Consider the following 24397-nt stretch of genomic DNA (forward strand, 5'->3'; position numbering starts at 1 on the left):
AAATCACCTATCCTACTAATAACCTCCCTATGGCCGAAAAACGGAGACTCTCCGCCCGCGAACGCCGCGAGCCTGCGGCGAAGCGACGGGTGTCCGAAGCCGCGCCTCGATCCTCCCCTCAACCTCAACAATCGTCCAGACGAAAGGCTTCAACGCCTGTTGTTGCTCCGGCCCCCCCTTCCCCGCAGCCAGAAAAGATCGAAAATCCCCTACCTACCAAAATCAAGGATGGAGAAGCTCTTCCCACCTTGCCCGCTCCGCAGCCGGAGGACCTCTCGTCGAAGGAGTACCAGTCGATCGCGGAAAGGTGCGAGTTCTCCTCCAGGCTGCTGTTGCAGGACGCATTCTTTACAAGGAGCATTTCAACCGACTGACTTTGTGTAGCGCGATCCTTCTTGCCTCCCTAGAACGATCGAAGAAGAAATGGCTTAGCGACGGCATTCTCGAACGGTACTGGACCAAACCCAAGAAAACGAAGAGAGAGCAGATCGAAGGCAAGAATCCACCCAAGGACAGCATGTCCAAGGTTGGAGCTTGCAGTATTGTGGTCGGCCCGCACCTGTTCGATGCTATGTTATATACGGTGAAAGACCCCAATGCGCCGCCGCCGATTCAGTATACACCACCCCAGCGCCCGATGGTTCATTACGGCCATCCCAATAACTTCCAACAATATCATCCGTATCCGCAGGGTCCCACTCCTCCACAGCAGTCACGCCAGCAGCAGCAACAACCGCCAAAACAAAAACAGCAGCAGCAACAGCAACAGCAGAAGCAGCAGCAGCACCCTCCTCATGGACCACAAGCTACTCCAGGCACGCCTCAGCCGGCCTATCCTCCTGCCAGCCATCCACCTCCACCGCATCCCGCTCGAACACCTAGCCACACTCCTCACCGGACGCCCGGGCCTCAAGCAGCGCAGCGACCGTCTCCGGCACAACATCCTCAGCCCCAGCAGCAGCAGCCGCCACAACCGCCGAAGCCCAGCCCAGACCCAGTGATTCAAATGCTCGCAACTCGAGCTGCCTCCGACCCGGACCTCAAAGCCTTGATGCGGGTGGTGGCTTCCAGCAAGGCGTCTCAGGAGCAATTACGTGCTTTTCAAGCTCACATAGATGAACTCAACGCTATAATCAGAGCAAGGGAGCAACAGCAACAAAGACAGCAGCAGCAACAGCAACAACGCCAGCAGATACAGCAGCAGCAACTACAACAGAGACAACCACTACCACTTACTCCTGCTCATCCGCAGGCCGCGCCCAGAACACAACAACCTCCCCACCAACCACCTCAGACGCCGCAACAGACACCACAGCCCCCTCCTCCCCAACAACGACCTCCGCAGCAGCCAGTGCATCCAACCCCGCAGACACAGCCTCAAACCCAACCACATCCGCGTCTTGAAGTCCAATTTAAATCATCGCCATCTGCAGGTCCAGCAGCAGCGCAATCTGGCGCGCCATTACAACCCCCGCAGACTCCAACTCCACAAAACTCCAAGGCACAGCAAATCAAACAGGAGCCCGGGCCTGTCGCGCAAATCCAGCCGGCTACACCACAAACTCCTCATCCGCCTGTTGCACCGGGGCCAGCGCCAGTAATGGAAATTACCAAGCAACCCACCCCAGGAGGACGTCCCGCGCCTCCACCGCAGCAGCAGCAGCAGCCGCCGCCGCAACATCAACCACAACAATCTCAGACGCCAGGACCACGCTCAGGACCTTCTTACCCGCAATATCAGCAACCTCCGTATCAAGGCCACCCCCCTGCAATCCAGTCACGTCCACCGCAGTATGGATCACCCACTCCATACTATCGCCCGGCCCCTCCGCCGCCGCCGCCACCACCACCTCCAAGGCTCAACTACAAGTCCGTCGTCTTTGAGTTCACCTCTCCACTGACTCCGTACGGTAGCAGTACCTCCGGTCACGCAGGTTCAGGCGATCGCTATCTATTCCCCGAGTACACGATCCTGGAATGGCTCCCCGGAGGAACCACCGTGCTCGCCTCCTTCCTTCTCGTGCGTAAAGTGGATCCCAAAGCGCCGTTCCCCATCGAAACCGGCACCGAACCACCGTCCAGGGCCAAAGGCAAATCCGGCTCCAAATCCAAGTCCAAGAAGGCAGCGGTGGCAGCAGCAGCAGCAGCAGCAGCCGACAAGAACAAGACACCTGCGGCTACACCCTCTCAACCAGAGAAACCGAAGGATGCAGAAAAAGAGAAGGAGAAGGAGAAGGACAAAGAGCCGACCAAGGAGAAAGCGGAAGAGAAACCTGCTTCTTCCACAGAACCAACGCCCGCTACTGCAACCGCAGGGGACGGTAAACCCGCAACCCCGAACCCCACTCCAACCGAAGGCGGCGGCAGCAGCAGCAGCGACAAACCAGCAGCCAGCGAGCAGCAACCCGACAGCACCAAAGCCGCCGCTACGTCCACCACCACCACCACCACTACCACCACAAAGGACCCGGCCACGACGGCGAAAGAGCCCCCCTCCGCCGCCGCCGCCGCCACCCCGAAGGACAGCAGCAAGAAAAAAGACGACGACCCCAACCTGAAGGAGTACTACCAACCCGTCACGTTCCGGATCTTCAGCAGCAATCCCAAGGTCCTCGAGCCGCTGACCCGGGTCGTCAAGCCCGCCGACGAGGTGCGCAAGTACATGAACGAGATCATGGATCGCGCCGAGCGGGCCCCCGACGGGTTCCTGGCGTATCGTCTGCCGCGGGAGGAGCAGGAGGATGCTTCCTCAAACAACAACAATGCCAGCAAGGAGGTGGATGATTCTGTTGGTGGTGGGCGGAAGACCGGGGGCACGCCTGTGCCGCCGGGCCAGCGGAGTCGATTCAGCTCGCGCGGGAACAATAATAAGGCGACCGACTCGGATGTTGAGCTCAGTGAGCAGCAGCAGCTGGGTGATGAGGAGGACGCGGTTGAAGGGGAAGAGGAGGAGGAGTTGTTGGATTTCTATGGGCCGCCTACGGGCCTTCCGCCTTTGGGGCCTTGAATATTTTCAGCCCCCCCCCCCCCCCCTCCCCGGCCCGCGTTGGCCACTGTCACTGCTCCCTTCGAGGTATATTAGAGATCAGGTGTAAGCTTTATATAATTCCCCATTCATCAATGACTACGCGGTGCAGTGCGTCCGTCGCAGGACTTTCCCCAAACTCTTTGTAGCAAGTTCAATTGATTCTCGTCTCTGGTATCAACAAAGCAATAACAACGTATCAAACCCTCCCATATGCGCCAACAGCTAAAGTTATGTGTAAAATGCTTGACCAAATCCAAGTTTGTGCCCGGCAGGAGCCTCTCTGCGCAAACATCATATACAATCTCAAACAACCGCGAACGGGTCACGATCGTAACCAATCAAACCACATGTGAGCCGCCTCGTCGACTACTGTCCCCAATGATTCCGGCAGTCTCCAACAGCCAGCGAGCACTTTCAGCAGCCGAGTCACCCGCCCCGGCCTTGAGGTTCAAATTCCGCCGCCGCTCCGCCTCGCGCGCTTCGAACTCCCACTTCGCCTGTTGTAGCTCGACGGCGCTTTTCCCGTCCTCGGAGATGGTGGTCGTCGGGTCGGGGACAAGACCCCAGATCTCGAGGTTATAGATGTCTATGCTCGTCTTGTAAGTGGTTTCGGCCCCTATGCTAGACACTGGAGGAAGAAACGACCCGTCGTGGCCGACAGGGTGGACGTAAAAGGTCGCTGTCTCGAGATTGGCATCGATGGTCAGACTGCCAGCCCCGAGCGGAGTGGGAGGCTTGTGGTTGCTTCGTGACGAGGGCGGAATACGGCACCCTATAGATATTCCCGAGCTTGTGGAGAAGTAGGCTGCGGGAGTGTCTGGCTTTTGTACAGAAGGGGAAGAATTTCCTTGCAGAAGCATGTGTTTTGGGGAGAGTTGGAAAAGACAGGGGAGGACTGAGTTGGAGAATTTGGAAGATGAGGTAGTTGACGAGGGCGACTTCCAGGGCTGTGGTAAGTATGCGCCGAGGTTCATCGGGCCGTTCGTCTCGGATACACCCTCAAGAAGGAGTAGTGTACCCGATGACCAAGTGAGAACGTTGTGCGAAAAGGATGTGAGCGAGGAGCCATGTGCAGCCGTCGAAAAGACAGGGTGTAAGCGCGTATGGCCGCGAAGAAAGTTCAGGTCCTCGGATGTAGAAGGAAGGAAGAACGAGAGGTGTGAGATGATGCTCGTGTTCAATATCACTGATTCGAAACTTCCCTCCAGCATAATCGAGGGCGAGGAGTGCAACTGCAACTCGTTCAAAGCGGGCTTATCAGATTTCGATTCTGTCAAATCCGGCGTATCGCGCTTCTGGGACAGGTCCAAGTTCTTGCTGAACAAGAAGTGCTCAAACAACAGTGTCAAAGGGTCAAACAAGTACGGTAATGAGGAGGCCACGCTTTCTGCGAAAGACTTGTACCTGATCCCTCCAGATGATTCCTGGTGGAAGGCTGCCAAAATGCTGTCTGTTTGTTTCCGGATTGACTCCATGCGAGTCACGCTCAGATTCGAGGTGTAAAATGCTGCAGACTCGGTGGTCTTCAGATCTGATATCACAATCAGCAGCATAAGCAGGCGACGAAAAGTATTGTCGGAGATTCGAGCTTCATAGACCGCTCTCTCTACGCGCGAATCATGTTTGAAGACCTCGATCGCGTCGAGTGATTCCAAGGCAGCCAGAGCCAGGTCATCATCCTCTTCATCGTCGTACCCGTCGTTAGCAGGAGCATCTATGGCGAAACCGGGAGCATGGGACTTCGATGCAGTGTCGCCCAGTGCGTCGTCGTCCCCATGGGACACATTGATATTTGCCGACTTTTCCTCATCTCTTCTCCCGACATCTGCTAAGCTCCCAAACAGTAGCCTAATGCGATCTCGGCGTGCCTTTCTGAGTACCTTCCCATATCTTTCAGTGAGCAAAACAACGACCTTCACCATAGCATCGAATGTGAGTACACTCGGCGCCAGCGTGTTCTGAAACGGGAACGCTCCCAAGTACGAGACCATGCGAAAGATCACCGGACCCGCGTCGAGGGGACATTGAGAGTCGCTGCTATCTGGGACGCCAAGGAAGTCGGAGAGTATCTTCTCATTCCAGTACTTGACCCCGCCTTGTTCAATTGCGCGGCTGTAGAAGTTGTCCTTGAAGTGAGTGAGCTCCAAAGGGGTGAAGCATTTCGTGGCGAAGCGCTCGGCAAGCACGTAGCTCAGCTCCTCTGGGGATCATTAGAAGGTGGGCAGGTAAATATAGTTTAGTTCGCTACTGACCTGGAGATGACTTATGACCCGCAGACTCAGCGGACTGGTATGCACCCATCTTGAAGAGTAATAACGCAGAGGTTATTGGTTCTGCTTCTTCTTTGAGATAGTCACAAAAGAAAAAGGGGTGGCATGTGTCAGAAATGTACCAGGGTTGCAGGAGTAGGCAAAATAATTAAGAGACAGCTGTCGCATTAGCACTGATAGTATGAGTTCGGGACACTCCGCAGTGATGACGACGTGAACCCACCGCGATGAGTCGGGGTGACGATCGCTATCATCTGCGGGACTAAGAACGCGGAAGTAGAACTTGAATCAATACGGATGCATAGAAGAAAGACTTGAATTGTCTGTCAGACTCTATACCATGATCAGGGGCATGAGCAAGTGTGGTGTTGATGATGATGATGAAGGGGAGAGGGGAGGGAGAGGTAGGTTAATTAAGGATGTTTCCGCATGCGGGCTAAAGTTGAAGGGCCTCGGCCCCTCACGGCCAGCAGGGGTTCTTGCCATTTTGGGTTAACCAGTCCCGTGTATAACTTGTACCATAGTGACTGTTCCTAATTCCTATACTTCAAGAATCAAGCTTGTACTCCCTCTAGAGTATATATCTCAATTTGAACTAATAGTATTCACATTCGTCGTGTCACAATTGACTTTGACTTTGACTAGACATGACTAGCCGCTTGCTTATCCGGCCACAGAACACCACCCCATTGATTTGGTACTGTATTTCGAAACGAACATGTGAGAGTACCGGACTCTACAGCATGACAACACCGACACCTCCCATTCTCTTCTCATCCGGCAGGTTCTTGTCGTTGACACCACCGGCGATGGGGGCCGTCCGGTAATTATAGAGGTAGTAGTGAAGCTGACCGTCGCCCGCCCCGAACTTGAGCTGCTCCAGGAAGAGAGGGTTGTCGTGGAGGGTAAGAGCATTGAACACATCAAAACGAGCCTATCGTGGAGAATATTAGTATTTGAAAATAATAACGAGCGAGCAACAATTTGACGTACCTTCTTCGCCAGGATCAGGGCATCATTCATGAGCATGAGGAGCCGTTCCTTGAGCGCCTTCATATCACCAGTGAAGGCCGTCTCGGTGGCATAATAGTAAAGGTAAGCTACGCGCAGGCAATCATGCTTGGGGTGCTGAATGATGGTAGATTCCAGGTTGTAGAAGGAGAAGAAGTCGGTAATCTTGTGGGTTTCCGGGTCCTCCACCACGTAAGACCAAACCACCTGTTCCCGGTCGGCCTCCCCTCCTTTGTGCACGAGCCAGTGTTCGATCTCCTCGCGGGAGAAGGCCTGGTTCAAGTCAAACCGCTTCAGGTAGCGTTCCAGGAGCTCGTGGACAGCATCAATATCCTTGACTTCCATGGGGCGGAGGTTAGGAGTAGATGTGACACTCGGGAGGTGGTTCTTGCTAATCTGTCGGGCCTTGGTCGAGCCCTTGGGCAGATGCGAGAATCCGACCTCATACAGCTTAAGCCAGTCCAAAGGACGGTGGTAGTACCGACATGAGCTGACGGGAGTTGGCAGCACCACACCCGCGGTATAGATGGCCTGGAAGATCCCCTCGAGATAACAACGGCGAGTGATCTCTTTAATGAGAACCGGTGCAAGACGCTTGGACCGCAGCTTCTTGTGAATGCAGAGGAAGTTGATCTCGGTGACCTTGATCTTCTGCTCGCGAACGCGCAACTCGGTTGGGATACCGGATATAGCGGCGACAAGCTTCCGCGACTTGGTAGCGCGAACTCCGACGTGCCATTCCTTCTTCCAGCCCGGTGCCATTAGCGCCCTGGATGAAATATATCGTCAGCCCTCCCGTATCAATACATCCAATCGTGGCTTGGACAGTGCACGAACCAGTGTAGAAACGATTTCGAGTATCGGAAGCGGAACATGGCATTGTCGTCCTCGACATAGTGGTAGGTGAGCAGATCCCACAGCTCCTGGAGCTCTTCCTCCTTCGTGAGGTCCAGTGTAGCCCACTCGAAGCCTTCGATGAGCGGATCGGGGGTCTTCGACACTTTCTCTGGATCGATCATCTTGATCGGCCCACCGACATCGTTGGCGGCGGCGGCGGCCTCATCGAAACGAGGCACAGGCTGGGTCTGCCAGAACTTGTACGAGGCCATATCTTTCTGGTTCTTGCCTCCAACAGCCAGACCAGTCAAGAGCTCGGAGATATCCATCTTGCGCAGGGCCTCCGCGGCCTTATCCTTGTCGAGTCCGGCCAGTTCGTTCTTCAGGGCGGGGTTATTCTCCAGCAGCGCCTCGGCCGCTTTGGGGGTCAACTTCTGTTTCGCCGCATCCTAAGACAATCGGGTGAGTTGTGGAGAGGGTATATTAGCTAGGATCAAGAGGAAAACTGACCTCATCATTGGACGCCTGGGCGGCTTTGCCCTTCTTATCCTTGGAGTCTGGCATGGCAGCTGGCGCGGTTTGAAACACGTGGAAGTTCGATGGTCGGATCGGAGACCGCGAACAGACAAGAAGTGGGTGCGGGAAGGTTTTCTAAGCCCGCCCCACGTTCCTCTAACAAAGTAGCCGTCCGTCCCTAAGTTGCGCTTGCGGGGTGCATATCTACAGGTACGCCCATCGGTATTTACTCACTATATGACTTGGTCGCAGTGAATTCTAGTCAATTGCTCCCCCATATATGTGGGAATCTAAGCTTCCTTGTTGAATTGTAACTAAACAACGCCTCCTAAATCTATCATAATATAAAAATAGTCAAACAATAGAGCATAAACAAGGCATAATTGCTTTGTCTGGGTATCACCAATTTTGTTGTTGAAACCTCATGGTGAGGCAGGCATAACGCAAGTCTTACTGGGGAGCAGGCTTGGTCTCAATCACATCCAAGAAGCCACCAACCAGGTGCAAGCTACCAGTAACGAATGTCATTACAGGAGCTTCATCCTGACCTACAAGGTCCTTTTCTTTCATAGCGAGCTCCCGAGTAAAGTCGACAGCTTCCTCAATGGTGCTATACACCTTGACTTCAGTGCGAGGGTCAATGGACCGCCATGTGTCGGCAAGGCTGTTCTGGACATGCAGTTTCTCCACATCCGTCGCATTTGTGTTCATGCTGACAAGATCGGGTCGATAACCGGCAGCCTTGTAGGTGACGTTGGTGCAGAAGATCGCGTGAGTAAATGGTTGCTCCGAGCCCAACGCCGCAGCCAAAGTCTCGTAAAGAGCCTGGGCCAGGGCATTGCTATCACGGGTCTGTTGGTTGAAGATCAAGACCCGCTGCTTCTTTTGCGCAACTGCAGCAGATGAAGAGTTCGCCTGGATCTGAGATGCAAACCATTGGCCAGCCAATCTGATACTTTCAAGCGTGTGGCCGCCGTCGATGTACCAGGTGATGCGTTTCTCAGTGCGTGTCTCACAACGACCGCCTAGACGGGCCTCTTCCAGGCCCTTGCGGAATTTTGCTGGTAGGGGTTCCTGCAGGATGTCTGACGGCACCTCCCCAATGCCGACAGTCCGAAGGAATTCAGCCGCTGTTGCAACTGCCACTGCCGCATTGGTATATTGGAAGTCACCAGCTAATCCGAGCTTCACGCCCCCATCAGTCTTGAGCTCGGGGTGGCCCCTCACGATGTCCAGCGAGGTTCCCTTCTCGGCAGCACGTTCGAGCAGGACCTTCTCAGCAGACGGAGGCTGAGGGGCGCTGAATGCTTTGGTGCCAGATTTGATGATGCCACCTTTATGCCATGCGATCTCCTCAATAGTGTTTCCCAACATAGCAACGTGGTCAATGCCCAGGCTGGTGATGGCTGTCGCAGCTGGCTTTTGAATCACGTTGGTGCAGTCGTACTCTCCGCCGATTCCACATTCAATAACCGCAGCATCGACTCCTTCACTTATGTAAGTGTGGAATGCCATCAATGTCAGGTACCGAAAGTATTGAGGTTTCGTTCTAAGATTCGCAGGATCTTCGCCGGCTACTCGAGCAGCTTCTTCCAAACGATCCCACACTTCAAAAAAGTATTTGGCAAACTTCTCCTCCGAGAGCGGTGCGTTGTCGATTTGGATACGCTCTCTAGCAAAGCGCAAATGAGGTGAGGTGTAGAGCCCGACCTTATTGAGGGATCGCGAGGTTGAGTCCGTGTCAGATAGCTGCGAGGCAGTGTACTGTGACAGAATCGATGCGATAAAAGCCGAAGTGGAGCCTTTGCCCTTCGTGCCGGCGACATGTACAGGATTGATACGGCTTAGATCCGAGGGCTATGGTCCAAAAATGGAACGGAGTCAACACTGGAGCATGACAACATAATGCGGGGGAGCACGCGGACCTGATATCCAATACGACGAAGCCACTCAACAGTTTCTGGAATGGACAACAGGTTCATGTCTTTCCGTGACTTGCGTAACTCTTCCACAACTGCAAAATTGGTTTGCAGTGAGTTCAGAGCTGCAATCGCAGCCTGCACCGTATCGTTAGACTTGACGCCCAGTGGCTTGCGGACAAATGCCTGCGGGGAAACCTGCCTCATAATTGCGAGACATAATGGTAGAACTGGATGATATATGGCGAGTGAAATGAAAGTGAAAGCAGGTAGGAAGTTTGCGAAAGCCCCTCATCAGGGTCAAGTCAGTCACTGCTCACGTGAAAGAGGGCTATTGCGCATCGACTAATTGAGGGACTTATTTTTAACGCCGTACTTGCCTACACGCAGTCGGAGTAGTGTCATCAAGCGCCGGTAGGTCCGAGTTCGGGCTCCCGATAAGGTCACGTGAGTAATAGATAGACATCTCAAACCATTATCCACGAAACAATCTTACACCTTGATTCTTACATGTGAGAAGTGCAATGGGAAACTTCAAACTTGACAATTAAGTGTTGCTGGTAATGATCCTAGTTTGGCAGAGACAAGATGTAACGAGAAGGTGTTATTGAAGCATGGAAAAGTGTAAGCAGGGTGTGGATGTAAAGGGGTAGAAGACGTGTGTGGCTAGATATACACTATAGAAAGGTAGACAAGTAAATATTCTATAAAATGTAGCGCAAGAAGTAGTGCAATAAAAGGCCTATTCAGGGACTACTCGATCCTTGTTTTTCCTTCCTCCAAGAAAACCAGCCTTGCGTTGCTGTAGCCTCGCTGGTGTCTTCTGACAGGAAGCCACTGGCCGATGATCGGATCCGTGCGAGCCTTGATAAGCGCATCTTGATACCCTTCAGAGCCAGCTGCGGGTGTGTTTAATTTTGGCCAATTTACCTGGAGCGCTTGCGTTAGTACCGAAGACCACATTGGAAGGTGTAGCACCAAGACTTACATAAAGCATCCCATGGGCAAGTATAAATCGGGCACACCAGGCGCTGACAACAAGCCAGAAGATAACGAACAAGCGCAGTGGCCACACAGTGGAGTCTGGTAGGCGTCTTGTGAAGGTTGAGACCAGGATCATAAAAACCCCAGCAGCAAAGATGTATGGGATTGACTGGATGATGAGCGGTCGGCGATCGAGGAAGAGCTGAAGGCTACCCAGTGTAGAGTCGGGAGGGAGATAGGCACCCAGGAACACATCAAAGCCATCTTGTCGGGGACCGTCCAAGAAGTTGTTTCGCACATAGCGTGTAATAGAATTGTTCAGATCCTGCAACATGCCTGCGCGGGTACGCTCTCCTGTGCGAGTGAAATCGGTTTTGAGTGCGCCCGTGCCAGAGTAGGATTTTGAGACCACGTCCGCGTTGTCGGCCCAGATATTGCGGAAGAGATTTTCGAACTCACGGTCGTCGTTTGCAGCCTCTCCTGGGCGTAAAACTCCAGCATCGATGAGCTGACGCGTAATGGCCCAACGCCCCAGCATACTCTGCACCACATTTGTGCGATCAAGGCAGTCCATGCAGTTGGTCCGGACGACGCTGGTCTGCGAGGATCGGATGTCCAGTTGTCCACCAGGGACACCAGGGTCTTCCACTCCCCGGAAATAGCCACCCCGAGTGAGTCCGTCCATCAACCGATCTAGCAACAGCTCTGCACGATGCCATTTGAGTCCCTTCGTCTCATTGTGAAAGTCGAAGTAGATATAATGTAATCTATCCATCTCGTTTTGTCTGAGACCGGGCTCAACAGCGTGCAGCTTTTCCGATGTTGCGTCATCTGCCTCGGTGTGTTCGGTAGAGGACGACACTAGTATACGGACCAACTGCTCGTAAGCATTCTTGACTCGTTCTTCCCGACCTTTGTGATTCACCAGGTTAACCAAGTAGTTTTCGCCATATAGTCGGATTTGCTCGGAAAAGTGCTTGCGGGCCGCATCAACAGCAGTCTCCACCCCACGGACTTGAAGCTTCGGTGTATACTTGAGATTGTTGACTTCGGCCCAATACACGGGAACGCTGCCTCTGGTTTGCACAAACGCCATTACCTGGAGGTCTTGGCCAGAGCCACCTAACTTCTCCTTCGCTAGAGACTGACCTCCGGCGAAACCAGAAAGACCACCCGTTGCGTCATTCAGGATGACAATTTGCTCGGTCTCGTTGTAATTCGAGACATGACCTTGATCATCAATGCCACGTGAGAAATATCTTGTGCCTCCACGATATCTGGATCTCCGCGTAACAAGAGCAAATGTGAACGACGTTGACTTGACCTTTGCCGGGGTTATCCGTAACATGCCGAACATGACGGGGAGGATATACGGATCAACACCTGGCTGTGGGCCGAGCCGCACACCAGTCGTATCATGTTCTCCAAGGCTGAAGTCGATCAAATCGGATTGTATGAAGCGGTTCCAGAAGAAGCGGTCATCCGCTCGCTTCCACATAGGCAGGCTAAGATCACTCTGTGATTGACGCTGGAAGCTGTTGGTGATGTCCAGGGCGTAGGAGAAGTACATGGGTCCAGTACGAAGGTGTTCCTTCAACAGTGCCAGATATGTATCTTCATCGGAATCATGTAGAGGGCGCTCGCGCAGGGGGAGGAACTCGGTCGCCGCAACCTTGTATACCATGTGGCCACGTAGCCTGCCCATGGGCTGAGCCTTGGTGATGACGATGATGTATTTGTCTAGTACAATCAGTAGCAAGCCCTCAAGAACTATAGCGCGACGGTGAACATACCTAGTTTCAACTTGATGATGCCCAGTATACCAGCGATACTAGAGATACGCTTCGCACCAGAAAGGGTGCCATTTGTGAGACGCAAGTCACCGGTTGGACGCTCGACAACAAGGGTAGGGGCATTAGGTGACGAGGGAGAAGTGAAGGCATAGTGAGTGGACGAAGCGTGAAGATTGATGTCGCGAAATGGTAAAACGGAGGCAGCCATGACTTTGAAGTTAACCCGTAAGGGAGCAGTTGTCTGGAAGTGGGAAGCGATCAAAGAAACAAGAAAGAGTGAGTTATGAACCCTAGCGCATAGCGCGGAAGATATGATATGTGAAAAGAACTGTAGTTAAGGAAAGGAAGACTCAAAAGTCAAGGCAGGAAGGTAGTAAATTCGAAAGTGGGAGGAGGCGGGAGGAGAAGGTGTTTGAATGTGATGATGACGATCTCCAAGAAAAGGGTGTGGAAAGGCAGTGTACTGTACTGTGTACTACAGGTACTTTAGTCCGACAGGCCAACACTGCGGGAATTCAAGTCACTTCCCTTTTCTGCTTTAGGTCTAGGCTAAATTGGGGGCGCCGCTTTCTACTTAGTAAGCGGCGGGGGCATAAGTTAAGTTACGGTAACATAACCAGTAAATTGGTGCCTGCCTATTTTTAACAAAAAGATAAAGCTTTAATGTGACTATTCTATGGGTACACCGTAAGATGATACATCTTAATAGGATTTCGTTGAAATTTTATAACCTTTCTTTTGGGGTTTCTTAAATATCGTCATACTAATTGAATGACCACTGGGCGAATATGACGGCGTCCGCCGCGGCGTCAAACAAGGAACGAAGTGAGTGACTGATGGTTTCTCAACTTCACTTGTAAAACTAAAGGGTTTGAGTATGGCAGTATGACAGCAGACCCTGACATCCCCATTCACCTCCGATTCCACTTTCTTTCCAACTTGAAAAGTATCCATGAGGGTGAAACTATTGAGCCATACCGTTCCGACCTCCAGCTGGCGTGCAATGCACTTCGCCGTCGCCATATCGAGCGCCCAAACACAGGCACCCAACCCGCTCTCGGTGGCATTCACGCGACAAATGAGCTCGGCCTCGTCGAACCACTCAAGAATGGGGATAATGGGCCCAAGATGTTCTTCCTGGACAATGCGGGCATTGTCGGGCGGACGGTCCACCACGGTTGGGGAAATGTACAGCCCCGGCAGCGGTTCCTCGTCGCGATCGGGGCCGCCCACAGAGAAGGTGTGGGCTTGTTTGGCGCTATCAGCGAGGAAGTCTTGAACAATCTGGTACTGCATGCGATTCTGCAGCGGGCTGAATAGCGGGGAGTGCTCGGCCGCGCGGTCGATGACGATCTTTTGAACTGCAGCGATGAAGGCGGAGCGGAACTGCAGCAGGATGTCGCGGTGGACGTAGACTCGCTTGATGGCCACACACATCTGACCCGCATAAAAAAAGCACCCCTGGGCCACTCGGGCGGCTACCTCGTCCACTTCGATATCAGCGCAGACGATGTTGGCATCGTTGCCCCCGAGCTCCAGGGTCACGCGCTTGAGCGACCGCCCCGCGCTTTCTGCTATACGGCAGCCTGTGGCGGTGAAATCGGTGAAGCTGATCTTGTCGATGCCCGGATGGGTGGTCATGCGCGCCCCGACCTCGTTGCTCCCATTTAGCGCCTGGAGTACCCCCTTGGGAAGGAGATCTAGTGCATATTCGACGAATTTCAGAGTCGCGTACGGGGTCATTGGGGAGAGCTTTACGATCACACAGTTGCCCATCACCAGGGCTGCTGCTATCTTGGCCACCGCCAGCACCAGCGGGAAGTTCCACGGGCATATGGCGCCGACCACGCCCATACGTGGAGACAATTCGGACGGATCCAACCTCATATTCGATCTTATCGGGACATGACTGGGCGTCTTGAATCCCCAATTCGTTGGTCTTGCTCCGAGAGAGAGAGAGAGAGAGAGAGAGAGAGAAAGAAATAGAGTCTTTGTTTTCTTTTGTTCTTACCATTAAACCGGAAGAACCGCAAGGCATCGTCAATCTCAATATTCGCCAGAATCTCTAACAACGCCGGCCTCTATTAGCCAGTCCCCTAACACAGCAAGGGTCAAAGGGGGAATTCGCATACCGACTTGCCTGACTCCTTGGAAAAGAATAGGACGGAGCTCGTCTTGTCGATTCTCCAGCTCATCTGCTATCCGGTGCAGACATTGCTGTCGATCTTCCAGAGGCCGGGCTTTCCAGATGGGGAAGGCCTCACGGGCTGCCTGTACCGCCTCGTCTAAGTCGTTCTCCGTGGCCACTGAGACCGGCCATAGCTCGGTGAGGGTTCGAGGATCGGTGACTGTCACTGTGTCTCCCCCATGTCGTTGTTCCGAGCGGATGATGTTAGAGAACATTGTAACCCCAGTCAACGCTTTGATGGTAGCCGCACACCGTTCTACTGCAGAGAATCGGAGTGCTCTATGCCTATCTTGAAATAGAGAGAAAAGACCCAAGGCAGAAATGGGAAGAGGAAGATGCAAAGAAAAAAATCCGAAAGCATTGGATAGCAGAGAGATCATAGATTTTATACTAGATGGACTAACTTAGCGGCGGGATATCCCCACCAGCGGGGCGGGAGCCATGCGGGAAAATCACACCCCCGCCTTGTCTGCACGGCTTGTTCGGTGGGGCGGAAGTGGGAAAATGCCGTTCCACTACCCAGCCTCGGAACAACATAAAGATGAACCTCATATGTATTCCAGGTGCAAGGCTTAAGATATCTTCCAATTTGATCATTGCTTCCAGCTCTGGGCATCAAGTCATACGTGAAACCACAATGGCGGAGCAGCCGGTAGCGATTCTCAAAAATGTAAGTATGCAGCCTATCAACTTATAGCCCCCCTCCTCAGGAGCATTGGTAAAACACTACTAACTATCTTCAAACAGCAAGGAGCAGACTTCACCTTTACAATAACGACCGCAACTATTCCAACCATCCAACCTCGGGAAGTCCTTGTTTGCCTGGAAGTGACAGGTTTTTGCGTTACCGATCTGTCGCTCGCCCGCGGACATCTCGGCCCTTGCAACACCATCCTAGGCCACGAGGGAATTGGCCGAATCGTGGCCGTAGGCGCCATGTGTGAAGCTAGAGCGGCGGCGGTAGGCCAGCGAGTTGGAATTGGCTGGATTCGCGATGCCTGTGGCGCGTGTCCCAACTGCATGAGCGCGGGGGCGGGCGAAACCAGATGCACCACCCAGGTCTTCAGTGGCCGAGATGTGGCCGGCACGCTGGCGCGATATGCTGTCGTTCCGGAACGGTACCTGGTGCCTCTGCCTGAAGAGAGTCCCAGCGAACTGTTGGCCCCGATCATGTGCGCAGGGGTAACAGCTTACAAGGCCCTCAAGGTAGCCAACGTCACTCCCGGATCGTGGATCGGTGTGTCCGGGGCAGCAGGCGGCGTGGGCTCCCTGGCAGTGCAATATGCCAAGGCCATGGGGTATCGGACGGTGGCCATTGACGGCGGGGGCGGCCCTCGACAAAGAGCCATCTGTCTGGAGGCGGGGGCTGATGTCTATCTTGACTATGAGGAGGCCAAGCCAGATCTCCGAGCCAATCTCCTTCGCGCTACGGGCGGTGATCTCTGTGCTGCTGTACTTGTCTGTGCCGGGGCCGCCACCGCGTATGAGGATGCCCTGCCGTGCTTAGCCTACTTTGGAGTCCTGGTCGCCGTGGGGATTCCCCCACCGACGTCGAAAGTCTCCTTTCACCCCCTCACTCTGATTGACTATGGTATTCGATTCGTCGGCAGCATCACCGGGGATCGCCGGGATGTCCTTGAGGCGGTTCAATTTGTCCTCCGCGGTCTGGTAAAGCCGCGGACTGTACTTATAGACTTGGTCGACCTCAACAATTACGCGAGGCAGGTCAATCAGCTGCCTGGGAAATTGGTGGTACGCTTGGGGGATGACGCGATTCAAGCGAGTATGAGTACCTGTATATAACAGGAAGTAGGTAGTCATATTCATGATAATAATCTAGACTAGGTATTAGTCTGTCACAATCCGCACAACGATAGAAGAGAAACTGTAATTATGAAATCGCAAAACACGCTTACATGTTGATCAATACCTAGTAATTCATACTGGGTAATACGCTGACCTAGATGACCAACCCTTCTTGGACACACTCGGGAACGGAATCCTTAAGCGATTTGCAGCGTTTCTACGGAGTCAGTATCCAGATACCTTGGTACTGGGCCGGAACTTAATGCCCCCTCCGCCTATCGCAGCCGTGGCGGGCAGCAGGAAATTCCCACCCCCCGCTTCTAGCGGATCCCCGCTTCGACCCCCACAGGATGCTGATCTTCAGCACTGCACTAGGTTACGTAGGCGATGAAGACTCTACCCTATACATTCCCATGTTATGCCTGCGCCATCGTTCTCACCATTAATTCCCCCAAATATGCTTACATTACATTTAAATTTACCCGGTTCCTCCTCTTATTCACTTTTCGATGGAATAGAAAAAGTGCTTATCACCTCCACCAGTTCGACCATAGGAGTTCAGCCTGGATGAGCATTCAGCAATCAATCAATCCACAGAAATCAGCTATACACAATGTTTGAACCATTAGCACTCCCTCCTGGGCTGAGTGCCAAGGTATTCAATATCTTTTTGGACAAGGTACTCTCGGTCGTTGGTGCGGGGAACGTCGATGTGATCACGACGAAGGAACAATTAGATCCGGGGTCATATATGAATCCTCAATATTCTGTTGACCCTCATCCTGTTCTGGCCCCTGACACCTTCCTCGCCTCAGCTATCGTCGCACCCCGAGATGTGGCAGATGTTCAGTGAGTCTTCCACCAACTGTTTGACCCTACGTACAATACGCCGACTAATTGGATCGTATCAGAGCGATTGTACGCCTCGCCAATGAATTTCGAGTCCCACTGTGGCCGGTTTCGATTGGTCGAAACTCGGGATATGGGGGTGCTGCCCCTCGGGTTCGGGGATCTGTCGTCCTCAACATGGGGAAGAATATGAATCGGATCCTGGAGGTCAATGTTGCTGGGGCCTACTGTATTGTGGAGCCAGGTGGGAGAGTCCCAACTGCATAAATTCTTCTCCCAGACTAACCTTCTCTGATATGTAGGTGTCACTTTCCATGACCTGCATAACTACCTCGTTCAGCACAATCTGCGTGAGAAAGTATGGATTGATGTCCCCGATCTCGGTGGGGGGTCGATCCTAGGAAACATGCTGGAGCGGGGAGTTGGATATACCCCGTATGGAGATCACTACATGATGCACTCAGGGATGGAGGTGGTAATGCCAACCGGAGAACTGGTGCGCACGGGCATGGGTGCCCTGCCGCACCCCGAGAGCCGTGGCGGTTCTGAGTCCAAGAAGCCCGAAACCCGGCCCTGGAATCCGACCGCCGCCCTGTTCCCCTACGGGTTTGGTCCCTATTTGGATGGCCTGTTCACGCAGTCTAACCTGGGTGTGGTCACCAAGATTGGGATGTGGCTCATGCCCAATCCCGGCGGGTATCAGTCCTATCTGATCACCCTGCCCAGGGACGAGGATCTGCACCGCGCGGTCGATATCATCCGGCCCTTGCGCCTCACCATGACCCTCCAGAACGTGCCCACCATCCGCCACATTCTGCTTGATGCTGCCGTTCTGGCCCCTCGAACCGTGTATACTGACATCGATGGTCCGCTGTCCGACGAGGCGCTGGATGCGATTGCGAAGAAGCTGAATTTGGGCCGGTGGAACTTTTACGGGGCGCTCTACGTAGGTCTTGCTTGCCCTCGATCCTTCAATCTACGCCCGTCACTTCGGTGACCAGGTCGTCCTGAAACTAACCCACCGCAAAAACCTCCAAAGGGACCTGAACCGATTCGCCAGACTCTCTGGGCAGCCATCAAAGCGGCCTTCTCCACAATACCCGGAGCCGGATTCTATTTCCCGGAGGAGACCCCGGAGAACTCGGTGCTGCGCATCCGTCACTTAACGATGCAGGGGATTCCCACCTACGAGGAACTCAAGTGGGTGAATTGGGTACCGAACGGAGCCCATCTGTTTTTCTCCCCGATTGCCAAAGTGACCGGGGACGACGCTATGGCGCAATATCTCCTGACCAAGCAGCGGTGTCAAGAGGTCGGCCTGGACTTTCTAGGTACCTTTACCGTTGGGATGCGAGAGATGCGTGAGTTGTCCCCTCATTCCCGCGCCTGTCTTTCTCTCCTACCTTGAACTCCAGATCTAACTGCCTTTAGACCACATTGTGTGCATTGTGTACGATAGAACCTCGCCGGTGGAGCGGAACAAAGCGCTCACTTTGATCAAAAGACTGATTGCCGACTGTGCGGATCGCGGTTGGGGAGAGTACCGGACCCATCTGGCGGTCATGGACCAGGTGATGGGGACCTACAACTGGAACAATGGCAGTCTACTGAAGGTTCACGAGGTCATCAAACAGGCGCTGGATCCGAAGGGGATCCTCGCCCCAGGCAAGTCAGGTGTGTGGCCGGCGCAATATCTCAAGGAGCGGGAGGCAAAGTTGTAAGGAGAGATGGTTTCATTGATGGGCTGTGGATTGTCGAGCAGTAGCTGGGCTACTGAGTATGTATTTTTTACTCATTCATTGTACATGTCATTGCCCACCCACTTACTTCATGTCGGCTTTTCAATGATCATTCCGACGAACTTGGGAAGACTTCAATTCGACAGGGTTGGCCCTTCTATTCCCACGTGTCTTTCGTACAATCTATTTTGTCCATTGAAAAACAGGAACTCTTGACTTATTCAAGCAATGTAATTCTACATCATGTAGTGAAGTACTGCATCTTAGTTTGAATCCAAAATCAATCCTTGTCCGGGAAATATCCCAGACAAACTAATTGGATCGCCTGCGCCAGCGCCTCCCTCCCCCGCTTGCTTCTCTTCTTCACCCCCAGTACTACATCGCCGTCACCTGCCATGTTTGAAAGCGAAGCCGTTCTGATGCCCTGAAACGACACTGGACCACTTGCAAGCGTTGTTGGGCCAGGTCTCCCGAAGTCCCGGGAGCTCCCTTGCAGAAAAGAGGAAGAAATTGTAGAGCGTGACGATCGTTGCGTCTGCCTGGATCGGGTCTGTGTGACCCTAGATAAGGCTCGTGGCCAGCGTGTATCGGAACATGCGGCAATCCATTTCTGAGTTTGTACAAAAAGATTCTCCAAATGTATTATATCACGCATTGTATCATTCCAGAGATAGCTTTCAACAATAATACCGTACTTCGTTACATTATTGGTAAGGGGCCTTGGCAAGACTATGTGGATGTGTCTAGGAGCTCTGTCTCTGTATCCTTCTCTCTACTATAAAGAGAAGTTAAAATGTACTCGGCATCTCTAAGAAATATAGTGAGCAGAGTACAGAAGTAAGGAGAGCAACAACTGATTACACCGAAGATAGATAAGAAAGAGGAAAATGCAGTTAAGGTTTAGTGGCTTCTCTCTCGTTTCCCTTGTTCAAGTCCCTTCATCAACCACTCATCATACAAGAGCTCCAGAGCTGTCGGTCGGTCAGAAGGGTTCCATTGCAAAGCCCGTCGAATCCATCGTAGGAACCCGTCCTTGTCTTCTCCCTTGATATTGGCAGCTAAAGATTCGAATGTGATATCAGGAATCGGTGCTAATTCTTTCCAGGTGCCGGAGTCGTCCCAGAAAACAGAACTGAGATGGCTTCGTTCACGGAAGTCAGGTGGTGGACATCCTAGGAGTGCAACCAGTTCTGCAAGGTGGGCACGATCATCAAATATGCCATCTGGATTTTGATGAGTGTCGAGGAGCTCACGATATCCCATGCCTTCAGCATACTGATTAGCATATTCTCAGACCCAATAAATCACAATTAAACGACTGTTCAATAAACGTAGTGTCCTTACAACCATAGCGATATTCCAGATATCAACTTTATAATCCCAGCTTGCTCTCAGAATCACTTCAGGCGCCCTGTAAGGATTTGGCATGATATCTTCAGTATGCTTCTTGTTGCTAAGCCGAGCTTCGCCAAAATCACTGAGAAGCGGCAGTCCGTCTCCAGGAGGGAAGCGGGCGGACGTGTAGATTGTACGGTCATGAAGCACCTTTCGTGCCGATGGTCTTCTTATCTCCTCTTCCTCGAAGTTAGAAAGCGCCTCTGGCTTTGGTGTGGGAAGAAGCAAGTTCTTTAGCTGGAGATCTGTGCAAGTCAGCCTCCCAATATCTTTAAAACCCAGGAGGAATCAACGCGTACCCGTGTGGATCACACCAGCTACAGAATGTAAGAAGTCCAACACCACCAGTAACTGTCGGGTACAGACCTTCATATCCTCCAGAGTCATTGCTTTGCCAGGGATCCACTCCAGCAGCTCACTCGCACTTATCCCTAGAGGCTCGTGAACGAGACAGATGTGTTGGCCATGGGGACCCGTGATAATAAAATGGTCGAATAATTTTCAAATGAATCTTTTACCGGGATGTTCCCAGTCCACTGAATTCAAATGCTTATAAATGTTCAGTTCATCATTTCTATTCTCGCCCGTCACGTATATTTTCAAAGCAACATAGCTGGAATTACTGTATCGCATTATCAACAAACCCCCGAAAAATCAAAAAGTACAGTGGATTGCATGTACTTACACCAAGTCACGACCAAACCATACAGTGGACGTGACTCCGTAGCCTAACTTAGCTGATGCCTGATGTTGATTGTTGAGTACTTCCCCCTGTTGGATTGGATAATATTTTTGGGCTTGATATGTAGGTAACGTCTCTTCTTCAATATGTACGGACGAGTCAAGTAACTTAAAGCCAGAAGATGGAAAATCCCGTGGCACAGATGTCCACTGAGAAGAGGACATCGCTGGTCCTTGAAGATAACTCCCAGGTCTTTTTGGAGCGAGAAAGTATAATGGGTCAGAAGAGACAGAGAGCAGTGGTCGCTTTGAGGCTAGCCACTTCAGAGAAGCAAACGGAATGCTAGGGTATCTTGAAGATCGGTACATTAGAACCCCGAATTTATATGACAGGAAGTGAGAACAAGCAGTGGAAACAGGAAAGCTGCAGATGAGAGCGAAGGAGAAATGCTAGTGTTATTTATTCCCTCTGCTAGAAGAAACCGGGTGGTACTTACAGCCCCTACTGGATATCCGCGGTAGTGATCTGCGAAATCTAGAAGAGTTAGCCCCAAGCCAATCTGTGATTGTGATCAACAAACTCACAGTATTCTCGATCAACTTGCAGACTGTCCTTGTTGCATTCATCCAAATAGGGCCCTCAATGGCGCCATTGGTGATCACCATCCCTTCAAGAGGAGCTCCAGTAAATCGTATCAAGGCAGAGAGGCACTCTGAAAGCCCCTCGCCAAATTGCGGCTCATAGTGAGAGTAAATATATACCTTTGGATTTCTGCAATCGCGGGGTGAAAGAGAATGGAAAAGGATTCAATTTTTGATGGCCAAGATATTGTACAGTATGCTTTCCGATTTATACCTTATAAAGATCCCCACCCAAACACCAGGAATCTAGAAAACCACTCCCATTATCATGTCTGCACTACAATGTACCTGTGTATATCCGACCAGCGCGTAGAAAGCTTTCGCTGACTACTGGGTTGGCGAAGGCCCGTACAGTACAACAAGAACCCTGGTTTGGGGACCAATATCCCGGAAACCACTATACAGTGGGCTGGGAGAGATGCAAAAAAGTGATGAAGGAGGTTTATGGTCATAGTCTTGGAGATGGTAGCAGGAATGAATGTACCTGACATTCTGCCTCAAGAGCCCGCCTTGTCGGCTTTCTGCCCGCCAGCTCCGCTTCTAAACATTCTGCCATGTAATTCCGCCTAGCAGTGGCAGTTTCCCATGTAGCAGCTAGAATAGCCAGTAAGGAATAACGAGCATAGATGATTCATGTTTAAAAGTCTAGTGTAGTCAATGTCACGAGGTATCAATGGAGAGCCCTTACAAAAGTAGCAGCTGCCATATGGGGCGATTTGCAGAGAAATTGTTGTAAGTATACATACCACTCCTGCACATACAAGCAGACGCCGCACCGCCCCGCACATGGGCCAGTCGGCTTAAGCCAGGTGTGGCTGAACCCCCTTCGTCATCTCAACCACCGCCGTCGACGGCAGGCCGCCATCAAACCTCCCCCAGCGTCCCGATCCCGCCTTTCCATTATCTTCATCTCTTCTTGCATTCTTGAACTTTCCACTCCGGGTCGAGTTCTTCTGCCACGCTTCCACCGACCACTACATTATTGCCTCTTCTCTTTTTTTACTTTTCAAAGTTGTTCTACCACCTCCGTTCACTATGGCCACCAGAGCCGCAGCAGGCGCCCGTCCCGGTGCCAGATTCGCTCAGTTCAAGCTGGTGTTGCTTGGTTAGCTTCCCCCTGACTATAACCCCACTCAAATTCGTCGGAAAATGAAGACTGACTTATGATTTATGTTTGAAACAGGAGAAAGTGCCGTTGGAAAGGTGAATAAGTCGTTGAATTCATTGTTCGGGCCGTCGCTGATGTTCTCATTACTTGGCAGAGTTCGCTAGTCCTCAGATTTGTTAAGGTTGGTTTACAGCCAGAGGGCTTCTTCTTGACCCCCAGGGGCGGAGCTCATATGGGATAGGATCAATTCGATGATTACCGCGAGTCGACTATTGGCGCCGCCTTCCTCACACAGACAATCTCCCTGGACGAAAGCACGACGGTCAAGTTCGAAATATGGGACACCGCCGGTCAGGAGAGATACAAGTCCTTGGCTCCCATGTACTACCGGAACGCGAACTGCGCTGTTGTTGTGTACGACATTACTCAAGCGGTACGGCCTCTATGTGCTCTCGGACCAGCATGATCGCGCGGAAATGCTAATGTGGATATGATGGAACAGTCGTCGTTGGATAAGGCCAAGTCATGGGTGAAGGAGCTACAGAGGCAAGCGAACGAAAACATCGTCATCGCTCTTGCAGGCAACAAGCTCGATCTTGTAACAGAGAATCCCGACAAGCGCGCGATCGCGACCGCTGATGCCGAGGCCTATGCACGTGAAGCCGGTCTGCTCTTCTTCGAAACGTCGGCCAAGACGTCATCTAATGTGCGAGAATTGTTCACCGCTATTGCGAAAAAGCTGCCTCTCGATCAGGCAGGCCCACGGAACCTGCGAGCTGCCCCCCGGCCCGGTGTCGATTTGCGACCAGAAGCCCCTGGCACTCAGGGCGCCGGCGCCTGCAACTGCTAGATATCGCCCTCAACCCTGCCTTTTCAACTCTAGCATTGTGATGCCTTCTCTCTACCCATGGGTGTTTTAGCTTTCGTTGGTTTGGTTTGTCTAGATGCGAAAGACGTGCTTCTCTTGCCTGAGCTTTACCTTTAATTCCAGTGCAAACCCTGACGACTTCAATCGGCAGCTGAGCATGGTCGCTATATGTTTCTCAAGAGATGATTATCCGGCATCCCTAGCCGAATTTCTGGCGGCCTGGATTTGACACGCAACATCAACCGGTTTCTCGTTGTGGCCCCCAATCCGAGCAGCTATTTTACAGTTCTGTCGCCCACTTCTCAAGGCCTTCCCATTCTCTCGAGGTCTGTCCATGCCACTTGTGACACCCAACTCTGGCCATGTACACGGGTACAATTGGCTCTGGTGAAGCCGACTCCATGTTGCAGGAGATAGCTTAGGGTATTCGGTGTTTCAATTTGTTCCCTCTGTGTTTTCCTATTGCTGGCGTCTGTATCCTTTGTTATGGGTTGAGCTGCTGTTTTCCTTCTCGTTTTCCTTTGTTTTTTTTTACCCTCAGAGTTTCTCAGTATGCTATGCCTATATAATATTTCAATAATCTTCCTTGGTCTTGGGATGACGTATTTGATCTCGAATTGCGCACATGTGGCTCTCTTTACCGGCGCAATCAGAGGTCGAACAAGAAAAGTTCACAATAGCTGTATGTTGACCATATTTTTCTAGACTATGGTAAACTCATTCAGCGGGTACGAAACAAGTATAGTAAGTGACACTGCTCTCA

At 52.2% G+C, this 24397-nt stretch overlaps 10 protein-coding genes across 10 annotated transcripts; 4 read left to right on the forward strand and 6 right to left on the reverse strand.

Moving 5' to 3' along the window:
* Positions 1–29: 29 nt before the first annotated feature.
* BO66DRAFT_468062 (uncharacterized protein) lies at positions 30–3007 on the forward strand (the record flags this gene model as incomplete). The annotated part of the gene is made up of 2 exons (XM_025652619.1): positions 30–307; positions 385–3007. The coding sequence occupies 2 exons, from the start codon at positions 30–32 to the stop codon at positions 3005–3007; spliced, it is 2901 nt and encodes a 966-aa protein (XP_025508032.1).
* A 165-nt stretch (positions 3008–3172) lies between these two features.
* Positions 3173–5696, reverse strand: BO66DRAFT_365467 (TLD domain-containing protein). Its single transcript, XM_025645213.1, has 2 exons — positions 5281–5696; positions 3173–5228 (listed from the first exon to the last, which is right to left on the reverse strand). The coding sequence occupies exons 1-2, from the start codon at positions 5327–5329 to the stop codon at positions 3367–3369; spliced, it is 1911 nt and encodes a 636-aa protein (XP_025508033.1). The 5' UTR covers positions 5330–5696; the 3' UTR covers positions 3173–3366.
* Positions 5697–5871: 175 nt separating this feature from the next.
* On the reverse strand, positions 5872–7752 carry BO66DRAFT_365469 (glycylpeptide N-tetradecanoyltransferase swoF). Its single transcript, XM_025645214.1, has 4 exons — positions 7657–7752; positions 7147–7595; positions 6292–7078; positions 5872–6232 (listed from the first exon to the last, which is right to left on the reverse strand). Exons 1-4 carry the CDS (start codon positions 7708–7710, stop codon positions 6035–6037), a joined length of 1488 nt encoding a protein of 495 aa, XP_025508034.1. The 5' UTR covers positions 7711–7752; the 3' UTR covers positions 5872–6034.
* A 171-nt stretch (positions 7753–7923) lies between these two features.
* BO66DRAFT_425759 (tetrahydrofolate synthase) lies at positions 7924–9900 on the reverse strand. Its single transcript, XM_025650250.1, has 3 exons — positions 9784–9900; positions 9588–9719; positions 7924–9519 (listed from the first exon to the last, which is right to left on the reverse strand). The coding sequence occupies exons 1-3, from the start codon at positions 9874–9876 to the stop codon at positions 8113–8115; spliced, it is 1632 nt and encodes a 543-aa protein (XP_025508035.1). The 5' UTR covers positions 9877–9900; the 3' UTR covers positions 7924–8112.
* Positions 9901–10109: 209 nt separating this feature from the next.
* On the reverse strand, positions 10110–12804 carry BO66DRAFT_388269 (putative phosphoinositide phosphatase (Sac1)). Its single transcript, XM_025646514.1, has 3 exons — positions 12359–12804; positions 10570–12305; positions 10110–10511 (listed from the first exon to the last, which is right to left on the reverse strand). Exons 1-3 carry the CDS (start codon positions 12564–12566, stop codon positions 10335–10337), a joined length of 2121 nt encoding a protein of 706 aa, XP_025508036.1. The 5' UTR covers positions 12567–12804; the 3' UTR covers positions 10110–10334.
* Positions 12805–13220: 416 nt separating this feature from the next.
* On the reverse strand, positions 13221–14761 carry BO66DRAFT_408140 (ALDH-like protein; the record flags this gene model as incomplete). The annotated part of the gene is made up of 4 exons (XM_025649100.1): positions 13221–13288; positions 13324–14240; positions 14378–14423; positions 14491–14761. The coding sequence occupies 4 exons, from the start codon at positions 14759–14761 to the stop codon at positions 13221–13223; spliced, it is 1302 nt and encodes a 433-aa protein (XP_025508037.1).
* A 422-nt stretch (positions 14762–15183) lies between these two features.
* On the forward strand, positions 15184–16349 carry BO66DRAFT_434598 (alcohol dehydrogenase; the record flags this gene model as incomplete). Its single annotated transcript, XM_025650786.1, has 2 exons — positions 15184–15216; positions 15294–16349. 2 exons carry the CDS (start codon positions 15184–15186, stop codon positions 16347–16349), a joined length of 1089 nt encoding a protein of 362 aa, XP_025508038.1.
* A 484-nt stretch (positions 16350–16833) lies between these two features.
* On the forward strand, positions 16834–18971 carry BO66DRAFT_340982 (FAD-binding oxidoreductase). The gene is made up of 5 exons (XM_025644426.1): positions 16834–17201; positions 17264–17445; positions 17504–18147; positions 18241–18562; positions 18633–18971. The coding sequence occupies exons 1-5, from the start codon at positions 16966–16968 to the stop codon at positions 18920–18922; spliced, it is 1674 nt and encodes a 557-aa protein (XP_025508039.1). The 5' UTR covers positions 16834–16965; the 3' UTR covers positions 18923–18971.
* Positions 18972–19840: 869 nt separating this feature from the next.
* Positions 19841–21397, reverse strand: BO66DRAFT_417488 (U4/U6 small nuclear ribonucleoprotein PRP4; the record flags this gene model as incomplete). The annotated part of the gene is made up of 5 exons (XM_025649682.1): positions 21021–21397; positions 20854–20957; positions 20635–20766; positions 20285–20580; positions 19841–20215 (listed from the first exon to the last, which is right to left on the reverse strand). The coding sequence occupies exons 1-5, from the start codon at positions 21383–21385 to the stop codon at positions 19841–19843; spliced, it is 1272 nt and encodes a 423-aa protein (XP_025508040.1). The 5' UTR covers positions 21386–21397.
* Positions 21398–22693: 1296 nt separating this feature from the next.
* On the forward strand, positions 22694–23616 carry BO66DRAFT_313204 (Rab family GTPase; the record flags this gene model as incomplete). The annotated part of the gene is made up of 5 exons (XM_025643380.1): positions 22694–22763; positions 22842–22861; positions 22921–22947; positions 23008–23199; positions 23269–23616. The coding sequence occupies 5 exons, from the start codon at positions 22694–22696 to the stop codon at positions 23614–23616; spliced, it is 657 nt and encodes a 218-aa protein (XP_025508041.1).
* Between the last annotated feature and the right edge of the window lie 781 nt (positions 23617–24397).

This window comes from Aspergillus aculeatinus (assembly GCF_003184765.1).
Source record: "Aspergillus aculeatinus CBS 121060 unplaced genomic scaffold BO66scaffold_4, whole genome shotgun sequence".
NCBI lineage: Eukaryota > Fungi > Ascomycota > Eurotiomycetes > Eurotiales > Aspergillaceae > Aspergillus > Aspergillus aculeatinus.